The sequence below is a fragment of the Corvus hawaiiensis genome, chromosome 14 (genome assembly GCF_020740725.1).
Source record: "Corvus hawaiiensis isolate bCorHaw1 chromosome 14, bCorHaw1.pri.cur, whole genome shotgun sequence".
NCBI lineage: Eukaryota > Metazoa > Chordata > Aves > Passeriformes > Corvidae > Corvus > Corvus hawaiiensis.
Window position 1 is genome coordinate 11,728,307 of NC_063226.1, and position 13,292 is coordinate 11,741,598.

Sequence of the window (13,292 nt, forward strand, 5' to 3'; positions counted from 1 at the left end):
TGCCACTGCTGTGTCCTTGCTGGTGCTGAGCGTACATAAAAAATACCTCTGGCACAGGAATCAAAACAAAGGACAGCTCAAAGTACATGACCTTGGGTTATATAATTCACAACAATTAATTGCTTCCCTATGAAACAATTCTTGTCAGATTTTAGTTAAGGGGGGACCAGTTTGGTTTCTGCCATCAAGAACAGTTGTGCCACTTTATTTGTATTTTCTGCCTGAACAGTGACTCCGCAGGTCCTGCATACAAACTCCCCTTCTCTGAAGAAGATACTACATAGTTTCATTAGAATATCTTTGTTATATCATTAATTTTAATTCCAACCTGTACTTCAATATGCACATAACTATTTTCAAATACAATGAAAACTTGAATTCAACAGCATCAGAGCTTTCAGTAAATCCTTCACAACTTCAGAAAAATCTCTATAAACATTATGTAAAGTAGATACAGAATGTACAGAGAACAGTTTTCTATACAAAAGTGCATTTTAGCAATACAATTAGCAGAGAACCTGGGAAAAGAACACCCTCAATTTAAGCAATACCATATACGCTAATCTATACCCTCATCTCTCCCCCCGACTAAAAAGAAAAAAAAAAAAAAATCAACCCCCCCACTTTCCCCTTGCTTTGGTTATTAACTATATTCAAGGCTTCAGTATTACATTAATTTTTTTTTTTTTTTTACATTGAAGAATTTGTCATTTGGAAATGTTTTGAAGTTAGCCAGATGAGAGAGAATGCAAATATGACTCACCAGAGTTAACAGTCAAAATAGACAAACTTTTAATATTACTAAGATTTTCCCTTGATAGATTAATAAACTAATCTTTGCAATCCTTAAATGGACAACTGTTGACTTTTCTGTGCCCAAGAATTGCAAGATCAGTAAGTTTAAGAACATTAAACCAATAAATCTAACAACATTTGCCATGAAAATCTGGCATATATGAATGAACTTTAAAAGCTCCCAAAACAGTCAGGTTTATTAATATTTATAGACCAATGCATCAACTGATTTAAAAGCTGAAAGAGTGTTAGGAGAAAAGAAATGGCTTCAGGCCATTCAGCACAGATGAACAGTAAATATTGCCATTTTATCTTTCTGTATTGTATATGCACTCTGATGTAAATGCATGTAAGAAAGTTCAAGCAGGTTGGTCGATTTGTTTTCTCCCCAGAGAATGATCTTCACAGGTTTCAAACAACAATATGAGAACTAAAATTTGAGCCGAGGAAAGTCTTGCAAAGACTTTTCTTGTTCTTCCAAGTAAGCACCCCATACTGAGCATATTGTAACCATCTTTTTATCAGCTTCCCAGATTACAAAAAAAAAAAAGGTATTTTAACAAAAGATGACATACACAAAAATCAGCCAAGTTTGTCAGGCAGCTTTCTTCCTCATATTTAAAAATCATATTAGAAAAGAATGTTCTCTCTTGTTTACAGTCCTATTGCAGTCAGACTTTCAGTGCTCCTTCTAAGCCTTTTTAGAGAAAAAGTTACCATGGAAGCAAACTGTTATTGTTACAGAGTGTAAAATGATTATATTCACATTGCAGTGGGTACAAAGTTCCTACAGACACAGTTTCAGTACCATGAAGCCATGTAACTATGAGCTTTTTCCTGTGCGTCTCTATGTTGCTTTTAAACTTGACAGTTTTTCTCTATTAATAAAAAGCAGGGATTTGATTTAATTTTTTAAGAAAAAAACACAATAAGGATGCATTATTTTAGCGGTCTGTTACTCTTGTTCATCAGTAGTTGCACCTGTAGCCACAATGGCCAAAACTTAAATCGGCAAGACCAAATTTCACTGACATTCCAACTGTTTGACTAATACCATGGGTATTTCATAGAAACTCACAGATTTAGATTGGAAAAGTCCTTTTAAGATCATCAACTACCACCCTAAATCTAACACTGCCAAGCCCACCACTAAACCATGTCTCTAAGTGCCACATTTACATCTCTTTTAAGTACCACCAGGGATGGGGTCTTCCTGGGTAAGCATTGAGTATAAAGCAGGGAAAAACATGAATCTGACAAAAAACCTCCCCCCCACCACAAAATGAGTGTGCCACTAGAACTACAGAGGATGAGAAAGCAAAAGGAAAAAAAAACCCAAATGTGTAGAAGTATGTAAAAACTCTTGAATCCCACAGTCACTTCAGGCCTGATTCTCTGAGATCAGGAAAAGACAACATTTTATCTCTGGGTACTTGGCAAAGAACATTCAAGGTAAGCAAGATGCTATTCTGCATTCCTATCAGAACATTCAGAGTTTTGTATTCTTTGCATTCTTATGAGCATCCTGGATCTATGAGATCACAGAGCTATAAATTATTAGCATGGAATCCCTGGAAATCCACTCTCTTCTATCATTTTAACTGTCACACACACAACTGAAGTACCTGCTGGAGACAACACAGCACAATCAGGTATTCTGGCACCCAGGACCTTTTTGTCCAATGTAACAAAGGAGCAACTGGACCCACCTAATCACTTAGAATACTTTATACTTACATGCTCACACTATGATGGAAATACTATCTTCCCTCACTTCATGATCTCTGGAAGCTAGTAGACAAGTGACCAGAATGAACTGTACCTCATCAAAATGATGGGGTCTTTTCACAACAAAACCTGAGGTATTTTAAACTCTGAATAGCTGCTGAAACAGAATAAAGTGACACACTTTCACGCTCCACCACACTGAGATATTGCACCTTTCTTACAATTCACTTCAGAGTTTCAATTCTCTACAGTACTGTGTGCATTTTTCTTCAGAAAAAAAATTCAATCACATTTCAAAGTCACTGCAGAAAATAAAGGTTGTACTGAACCATGACAGTGTACACATGGTGAAGTATTTCATGATGAATTCATCCATTACCATGCAAGAGTTTAACAACTGCACCCTGAAATTAGCCAAATCGATAGCAATTAAATTTTATTTTTCACACAAGATATTTAAAAGAAGCTCCAGGTTTAAGTCAATCTAAATTCTCAGTAAAGTGTATACTGTTAAGAAGTTTTCAGTATTGATTATACAGGAGGGAGGCATCAACTAGCAACAGCGCAGTACAAGCAAATACTGACAGGTAAGAGACACTTGTGGTTAGTGCACAAATATACTGGCAATATGGGATGGCCAACATGAGCTTAAAATGACATTACCTGGCTTTTAGTCAGTCCACGGCCAAGCCTGGGTACCTGTTGTAGAGCAGCAGTAAGTTCACACATACTAGTTTGCCTATGGGCCTCATTTATTTCTTATCAAAACCCTTTCAGAGGCCACTGTTCAGATAATTTACTGGTCAGTTTATTTTGAGGCTAAAAGGAATGCCCCTTCTGAAAGGAAAATACTTCAGCTGTCAGGGCTAATAAGTCTGTGCAGGACATGGAACATTAATGTCAGTAGTCCTAAAGCCAATCATCCATTCTGCAGGATTGGGCTATATCCTCCTGCAATTACAGACACTTGTGGCCACACTAAACTGTCAAACTCCTTAATTCAACAGTAAAATTAATGAAGCATTAACATAATAAAAAATTATTTTCTAAACTCAGAACTCAAAAATACTTTTAAAATGTTTTAAATTTCACATTAAAATTTAGAACAATCATTTTTATCTCAGCCATGGGGGGAAGGAGTTCTATAAAAGTAAGATAAAGACTAAAATCAGCCTAAAGATTGTCAGAATTAGGAAAAAGGTTGAAACTACTATTACTTCCCTACCTGAAAGCCGCAATTTTACCTAATTTTCTTATCATGAGAAATTTCAAAAGCTGATAGACAACAAAAGGAGAATTCTGATACATGTCATGGTGTAACGACCCACACAGAAGACAACCTCAGCTAAACATACAATTAAAAAAGTACAGCTGCAATAAGTTCTCCTGTCAACAATATGAATCTATTTAGATACGCTTCTGGGGAAGAAAACCACTGAAGTTGTGTGCCACTTGCTTGCACTTCTGTTTCCAGTAGTGTTTTTAACTATTTTAAGCAGTGTCCTAGACAACTTAATTGCAGATTAGTGTATTTTCAATGCATAAATGTGTTTTTATTGGAATCTTTTCACTAGGGATGTACTGGTGAACCATTAGTAACAATCATAAGATATTGAGCAGCAAAATAACCTTCTGAAGACTTAGCCTGCAATTATTTTGAGGTTTTTTTCAGAATTTTAGTTGGTTCCTAAGAACTACATTATTAGGCAGTATTTGTGTTACAGATTCTCTGCATTAGATGTCCTGCTTCTTGTTTTCTGTGTAGTTTGAGTTAAATCCCAACTTTTAGAAAAGTATCAACAGTACTTTGATTTTGTACAAATCAAGAGCAAGGCTGAAGAAAGCCCCATAGAGCAAAAGATTTTTCCTCATGCTAAACAATCTTCCTATTAATGGGAAAGGAAGACAGAACAAGTCAAGTGTAATACTAACTCTAAGCTGAAAAAACCCAAAAAAGCTGAAGCATAGTAATGCATGCTTTGTGTCATCCAAAAGCACCCCTAGACTTACTTGCAAGTAAGTTAGCATGTCAGTCAAGTTCAAATTTCCTTAAAATTAGATCTCTTCAGCAGCTTTTCAGAAGATAGATAAGCTTCTGAATTCTTTGTTGCAAAATTAGTCTCAAAAAGCTGAAACTACTCAATACTTAGACCTTCTTAGCAAAATTACACTTGAGAAAAGATCTGGTTTGTATTGTTAACACTAATCAAAATTTGGTCAAGAAATATATGTAAACAATAAGGATAATACATTTAAGGCTTAGAAAGAACACTGATAAATTCACCCCTGTCACATTAAAACATCCACATCTCCTTCATGGTCCTCCTCAGTCACTTTTAAAGACAGCACTTCTTCGTTAAGAAATAACCCACTCAGTCTTTCCTTACGAGCTTGTCTTTGTTCTTTCAGCTGTCTCTTCCGTAAGGCCTTTTGCTGGAGTTTCCGTTGCTTGGAACGTTTCTGTCAAAATACAGAAGAGACAAAATATAAGATTTTTTCTGTAAATTAGAAAAAACACCTCTGAAGCTGGCAAATATAAATTAACCTCTAAAATAACATCTGCTCTGAAAAATAACAAACACGAATTCTCAGAGGTGGTGTAAACATTCATCCAAAATCATACCTGATATTAAAATATCAAGATAATTTATCACAACTGAATTATGAGGCACAACATTACCCTGTGATGTTGCATAGTTGAGTCTTTGATTGGGGGAATCTTTACTGCTGGAGAAATGTTAGTCTTACATTTAACAAACCCACGATGTTGAAGAGCAAGAAAGAACTGCTCCTCTCCTCCACACTTGAAATTAGAATTACGGGGACAGAAGGAGTACCACAGTACTACTTTAAATGAAACATGCTTCAGTAGGTCCCTTCTCACCAAGGAATCTCATGAGACATGCTCAAAGAATAAACTGAAGAAGATTCAACAAGCCTGATGAAACTTCTAATTGAGAAAAAAAACCAAAAACAATCAAGGGTCTCTCTACTGTCCAGAAATTATGCCTAGATTAGGGTGATCATTCTTAAACAATTTTTTTCTTAAGTTAGATGCATAAGCCTTATTCAAGCCCACTCAACTTATTCTAAACAAAAGGAATTAGAATATCTACAACATACAAACATCAGGCTTTCAATTAGAAGTGATGGGAAGAGGACAAGTTTAAATACCTTATGATCATTGGTTTATCTAGATAACTCAGTTACTCTGTTCCTTCAGGACAAAAACCCCAGGTAAGATCACATGAGCAAGCTTCACAAGTTAAGACAGCTTAATTAATACAGATGTACATAACTAGAAACTTTACTTTTGAATCCCGGATTCTTTCTGCAGCACTTGTGGACAAATTGCTGTCACTGTGTGCTCGACTCATGTTGGCACTGGAGTTTGAAGCGGAGTTGGCAACGCTGGAGCCGCTGCTGCTTGCTGAGCTGACCATGCTGGCACTGCTGCTGCTGGCACTGGCACCACTCACACCACTGGTACTCGCACAGCTGTAGCTGCTCCTCTTCCAGCTCTCCCTCGCAGACCGCTGGCGAGGTCCGTGTTCCTTGATATAGTTTCTCACCTTTAGAACAGAGGCAGCAAAATTACTATAGCTTGATAAATGCTGCACTGAGATACTCCTTTTCATGGAAAAAACACAATCTGCCTATTAATAATTATGAAGCATTGGGTCAGTTCGGTTAGGCTTTTAAAACATTTTCCTGTGGCTGCTTAAAGCCCAAGCAATCCGGAGTCACCCAGAGAACTTAACTGTTCTTTCACCATGGAAGGAAAATAAGTAGCAAGGGCTGGGGGGTTCTTGTTTCTTCTGCCTGTCATACTTGTGACTGTGTAACAATATGTTATTATTTTAACAACAAACAGAAATATCAGTGAAGTTCAAGTGAACCAAGTTGTTTACTTAATGTATCAAAACCCTTTATTTTGCTAGGTATACTCAAACAAAAATGAGTGTAAATAAAGCAGCACTTTTCTACTTTAAGATGACACTTACAAAATCCTTGAAATATGAAACAGACCAAGCCCATAAAAGCAGTGAATGTTTTCCATTTTCAACTTTATCTTCAGCATTTATCAGTGCAACACTGAGGAGTTCAGCTTGTTTGGACACTGCATCTCTTCCCAACAACACATCTCAATAATTCAATGACTGAGAAGACAGTAGGATGTATCTACCCTATCAGCCAGGCACCTTTCTTTGTTATAACTTGCATCTTGCAACATCTTTAAAATGCCTTATTCTCTATCCCTTTCTACATGAAATTTATGGTCTTCCCCAATGAATTCCAATCTTTTGGAGTTTTAAATGCTAGTTTACATTCAGTGAGTAAATGAAGACTCTCAGCTAGCTGATGGTCATGAAGTGGAGTACAGTGCCATAAGCAGCACCAGGTCCACAACATAACTCATTACACACTCACCAGCTCTGGCTTAACACATAGTGAGAATATATAACCAGTCTTTTATGTAAAGATTTAGTACATACAATATGCTTTTGATATCCATCACTGACAGTATTGTGCTCTAGTGTCTCTATATATAATGATTATGCATAAAAAAATTGATCACAAGTCCATAAGATTTTGCAAGATACAATCAGATGCTGAAACCCTGGAGTCAAATGTACAAACCTTAACTCACCTGCTTCAGTTTTTCATCTGTGAGACAGTTCAATTCAATAATGAATTCACTATCTGTAGGTGAGATCTGAGCAGTAGGATCAATAATTTTAATAATATCAAGTTGCTCTCGAAGGCCCATCTCTGTACTGACTTTGCGACTCAAATATTCAATATATTCAACCTAGGACCCAAAGAAAGGCAGGTCATTTTGAAGTATCATTGATTCTAAATGAGAGACAGAAAAAAGAAAGAACCAACAGAATAAAAACATGCTCAAATATCATGATTCTAGCCTTGAGTATCCTTAAAAACCTAGGGTGAAAATTTGAGTAGGCATTAAACTGCCTCCTACAGATCCAAAGGACAAGGTTTAGTTTTGAGAATCAAGTAGTACTGCACAGGTCTGCATTTACACCTACAGCAAACAGGATGGCTTTTAAGTTTTATCTTTTAATTGGAAGTTCTTCTGTACATTGCAGTTCTCACATAGGAAAAAAGTCACCTGTTCATCATTTGTCATTGCACTCCATGGAAGTTCATCAAGATTCCTATGCTTGTTTTTCTTTTTGGGAAGCAGACAGGGAGAGCTTGGAATACTCGGTATAACATCAGAAAGCACATCACTCCCACTTGTAATGTCGCTGCCAGGCAACTTGTAACATGCAAGAGGAAGAACAAAGCTTTAGAATACAGTAGGCAGATTGTAAATCATTCTAACACTATTAACAATTCAAAACATACCATCAAATTAGCAAAGCATTGATTATCTCTGTACTTTAACAAACTCTGTGTAATTACTCATAAACCTGCAATACTCCCTTAAATCTTCCTACAAACAAGTGCAGCAAACTCAATTCACACTATTCTGCACTAATCAATCCTCTTTTTAAAAATTCGTGTTTAAGAAAACAGCAGATTGATGCCGCATTTCAACTATTTCCCTTCTCCATCAGTGGAAATGGTCCATTACAATCCAAAGCTAAATCTAAACCTCCCATTTTGGAGCATAAGTCTAGTTTAAGGAAGATAATTTTAAAGCAGGTCTGTAATTCCTACCAAACTCCATAATACACAAGACAATTCAATTGAAGTCACTGTCATTTGCCTGGAAGCAACTGAGAACTTCAGCTAGCTTCATTTATACAACTGATATGTGATTTCTGAATGCACTTCCAGTTAAAGTGGGACAGTTGGATTACTTGTGCTCAGATTCTGCCAGATAACACCATAAAGAGCTACAAAAAAGTCTTTCCAAAATCCTGTAAATCCAATCAAGTAAGTCTCTTAAGAAAAGCTTGTTTTAAAAAACAAAGAGTAATAAAAAAGCTAGTTACCAATCAAACATACTGTCAGCTAAGGCATAGGAAATGGCTTCTTTTCAAAACAATTGCCAAGTTTATCAAGCAATTAAAATTTCACAACTCAGTGAAGCTCTGAATCTTTAGGATCCAACCTGAGTTGTTCCTACAGACTGCATTGTAAACACACACTTGTAACTTCAGCGATATAACATACATTGAGACCAGCAGATGGACTAAACCAGTCAGAAATTCAAAGCTGATCTCAATACATGTCTCAAGTTCACTTGCATCTTCTGGAACAGGATTTGAGCTTTCTTGAAATCAGTTTTCAGTTCTTGCACTGTCCTTAAAAGACTCTCTACATGCTCTGACCAAGCTTTATGACAAAATTTTAAAGTATTTCCCAATAAATTCTGAAGCCCTATGTTGCCTATTTCGAAGTTATATATACGTTCATAGTTGATTTAAGTCTTTAATATAAAAAGTCAATTTAGGTCTACAATATATTTTAAAATGCATATCACATTTGAAAAACTGCTGAACAGGGAAGACTATCACAAACTAGAGATATCCAACAAGGACCGCATTCAGCGCAGATGCAGGAAAAGGATGTGATTCACCTTCACACTTCTCCCATTCTGGTCAGACAAAATGAGGTCTCTACTCTTATTGGCATAGAAAAAACAAAAGGATGGAAAAAAGCTATGGCAAGAGTTTCTACACTTTACCTAGAAAGCTTCAGTAGGACCAGACATCTATAAACAGATTTCATTAACAGGGCAGATCCTCAGTACAAAGGGTCTAAGCTCATGGCTACAAGAAACAGACAATGGTTCCTAAAACCAAACGACATGTAAGCATCCTTCTTTGGAGAGCTGACCTTCAGTCTCTCCTCCTGATTAAGGAGGTCGGAATAAAATGAAACAAAACATTTTTGTTATCATTCAAGATTCAGATATGTGCTCCTATGTTCGGTAGTTACAAAGAAACAAGTGCTGAGGTCACTTGGTTTGTTCAGAAGAAGAGGAGACCAAGGAGAGACTTCATAGCTGTCTACAGCTTCCTCAAGAGGAGAAGAGGAGGGGGAGGCACTGATCTCTCCTCTCTGGTGACCACTGACAGGACACAAGGGAACAGCAGGATGCCAGGTCAGGGGAAGTTAAGCTTAGATATCAGGAAAAGGCTCTTCCCCCAGAGAGCGGTCAGGCACTGGAACAGGCTCCCCAGGGCAGTGGTCACAGCACCAAGCCTGAAAGAGTTCAAGGAGTGTTTGAGCAAAATCTGTCAGACACGGAGTGTAACTCCTGGGCTTGTCCTGTGTAGGGCCAGGAGCTGGACTTCAGTGATTCTTGTGGGTCCCTTCCAACTCAGGATATTTTATTCTATTACTTTTCAGCTACAGCTAAATCCAGCACATAACAGTCTACACAAAATTTTACATTTCCAGTGGAACCACCTTACCTGCCACTCAAACTCGCTGTCTGACCAATCCCAGTATGTGCTGATAGAAGAGGAGACATCACTGCAGACACTGCCCTCAGGGAACAAATCAAAAGAGGTGAATTCCTGGTCATCCAGGAGTGAGTAACAATCATCCTGATCCCCCACTGACACCGATGAGAACAGCTCCTCGCTGCACTCTGAGCTGGCCACGCTCGTCCCACAAGATGTCAAGTTCCACCTGCAAAACAGGATAACACAATTAGAGAGCAGCAAACCTTGGCATCATGTGTCTTAAGAAATTCCTTTAAGCCTCGTTAAACTATCTCCACTTTGCTAGTGATATTATACATTGACTTCATTGAAATAAGTTCTAATTATGTAAATTGAAGTATTCTATTTTTAAATATTTTTTAAAGTACATAAACAACACCAAATGGGACACAATGTTAAAAATATCAAGGCAAAAATCCATATACAGTTAGTATAATTACACCTTTATTTTGATATATTATCAGTTTCTGCCCCAGAGCTATGACTCCTGTAGTATGGAAATTGTCTTTTTTTGCTGCTGGTTGGGTTTTTAAAACACACAGATCTAAAAATAAAGTTTTCCAGGCATTGGGATATTTAAACTTCCACATAAACTGGAATAAACAGAACAAAGAAGTTAATCAATTTGACTCCAGGACACATAGAAGTCAAAAGAAATTTCAGGTTGATAATCCCCCACAACATTAAGGCTTAATAAGGAAACACATTATGGACCTATTATTCACAACTCTGAATGTCAAAAACATTGGACATGCTATTGGAATGAGACAGTGCAAGATGGGGAAGTGACCTGTGTGAAAATGCTAGCATGCCAAAATTAAACACCTTTTTCACCTCATTATTTCATTACAAAGCTAGTTGAAGTTGTTGCTAAAGGAAAGCCATTGAGAACTCAATTTTCACAGAACAGATTTTTTACTCTAATGAGAGTAAGCCAGAATGTAACAAGCTCATGAAATCAGTCTCCATATCTGGATTTATTTTACATATTGGTGAAAAGTAGGTCAAGACAAATATGAGTCAGCACAGCACTGCAATATGGCCAAAACAATTTGAAAAGGGCTTCTAAAATGCACCACACAAGCCCACACAATCACCTCCTGTTCCATCAGCCTGTCCACTTCATTCTGGCTAACTACAAAAACACTCTTCTATCCAACTGCAAAAGCTGAGCAATTCTATCACCAGAAAGGCTGGTCCTCAATCTCATTATTTAAACTGCATACCAGGCTGGCTAAATATGTTTGTGATGGATTCATTTCCACATCTGCTTGGCCAGATGTGAATTTATCCAATGTTAAAGACATTTCCAAAACTTTCCTCGTAGCAGATTCAGGAGTTCTTGCCCTGCCTCCCTTTCTGCATCCCTTATAGATGTTCACTGCTTTGCTGGTACAGACTCTTGTGGGCAGGGCAATCCATTGGTAATGAGCAGAACAAGACTGTGGTGACACAGCACATTACTCGACATGAACACAGTTTCAGAATCCATAAAATAATGACGAAAGGAAAGACAGAGTGGACAGTTTCCAGACATCAAAACAAAGGCTGAGGTACATGGGCTCTAGTACCAACAAACTACACACGTACTCCAGGTACAGGCAGTCAGCCCTCACCTTCTCATAGCCAGGGGGCCTGCTGTGTTCCCTGAGGTGAACTGGATTAACAACAAATGGGAACTACATTAAAATTACTCCTAACTTTAAAAAATAGAAAGCCTTATGTGAACACCACAGATTGAGCTGCACATCTGCAATGGCTTAATCAGTGCAAGACAGGGCATGTCCTTTTCCAGAGAAGTGAAACAGCCCCTCAAGATGCCTGGGTTACGAACCTGGGCTCGTAAAATGAGCAAACCTGAGCAACACACTTGAGAAGGCAACAGAAAGAGAAATGTACAAAATTAATTAAATGCAAATTTGGTGACTATCACACTTTTATTTACAGATATTCTAAGAATATATCTTACTGCTCATGTCTTATGACTTAAGAACTATATTATGGAAGCGTATCATGTTTGATCGAGGCTCTTCATGCTGAATCATTTAAGAATGTATAATTAAGAATTTGCCCTTATGAATGACACTTTTAAAGCGCAATTTCCAAGACTTCATATAAATTCACTATTCATAATTGTGTTGCAGAAATACTAATAACCCATAACAGAATCTTGCAAGTCTGGAACAGGAATGTTGGAGACATATATGTTGGAGACTGAAATCTCATAGATTATTCTCAAAAAAAGCTATTGCTATATTCAAGCTTAATACTATGCATTAGCAGAATTAGGTTCTTAGGAAAGCAGGACAGTGGTTTTGATTTTAGGAGCACAACTGGAACTTCTTTGTTGAGCTGTATTTGCCCTTCTAGAACAGACCTTTTCTACAAATTACAGGCAGAATAATTTGCCCTTAATTAGTAGCATGGGGTGGAAATGTCTCTTCAGAAGTCAGTACAGTCACCAAGCCACCTAACTCATTCTGAATCTCTTAAGGTCTGCCTGGTATCCATGCAAGACCTGCCTTTAAGTCTTATAAACACACCATTCTGTAGCTGCCTACAGCCCTCAAAAATTATCAAAATCTCAAAAATTAAGAAACTCGGAACGAGGCTTGGAGCAACCTGAGCCTAGTGGAAGGTCTCCCCGCCCAGAGCAGGGGAGTTGGAACTAGATTGCCTTTAGGGTCCCTTCCAACCCAAACCATTCTATGATTCTATGAAAAGACACATCTTAAAACACTGACCCAGCTCACACCGGCAACTGTAACATGATGAGCCGAACGCAGACTAAGCCAAGGGGAAGGGTAACCCAGCAGGGCGTGCGGCGGACACGCGGAGCACCTGCAGCCCGGCCATGGCCGGCTCGTCCCCGGCAGGGTAGCGCGGGAAGGATGCGCGGCCCTGCTCAGGGGCGGCCCTGACCCCGCCGCGACCGCCGCGCCGCCCGCCCCGGCCCCTCAGCATCACCCGGCCCGCCCGCTCTGACCCGCTGAGCAGACCTGTTGGAGTGGAAACGGTGCAGCGGGTCGGTGCGGTGGCAGGAGGAGAGCTGGCAGCCAAAATCGCTGACGTCCACGCAGCCCTCCTCGCTCAGGCTCAAGCTGCCGCCCCGCGGCGGGTGCTGGTGCGAGAGCAGCGGGCACGGCTCCTCGGGGGCCAGGAACTTCTCGTACAGCTCCTCGGTCATGGCGGCGGACGCGGGAGCGGCGGGAGCGTCTCAGGCAGCGGCGGGAGCGCCTCGGGCACACGGCGGCAGCGGCGCCGCCATCAGCGGCCGGTCCCGGGACGCGCCGCGCTGTCGCTCCGGGTCCTTCCGGCGCCGCGCCCCCACAGCGCCCCCTG

At 39.2% G+C, this 13,292-nt stretch overlaps 1 protein-coding gene across 1 annotated transcript; it reads right to left on the reverse strand.

Annotated features, from left to right (window-relative positions):
* Positions 1 to 297: 297 nt before the first annotated feature.
* On the reverse strand, positions 298 to 13,243 carry FAM199X (family with sequence similarity 199, X-linked). Its single transcript, XM_048318952.1, has 6 exons — positions 12,950 to 13,243; positions 9,918 to 10,137; positions 7,658 to 7,807; positions 7,175 to 7,336; positions 5,835 to 6,095; positions 298 to 4,983 (listed from the first exon to the last, which is right to left on the reverse strand). Exons 1-6 carry the CDS (start codon positions 13,135 to 13,137, stop codon positions 4,813 to 4,815), a joined length of 1,152 nt encoding a protein of 383 aa, XP_048174909.1. The 5' UTR covers positions 13,138 to 13,243; the 3' UTR covers positions 298 to 4,812.
* Between the last annotated feature and the right edge of the window lie 49 nt (positions 13,244 to 13,292).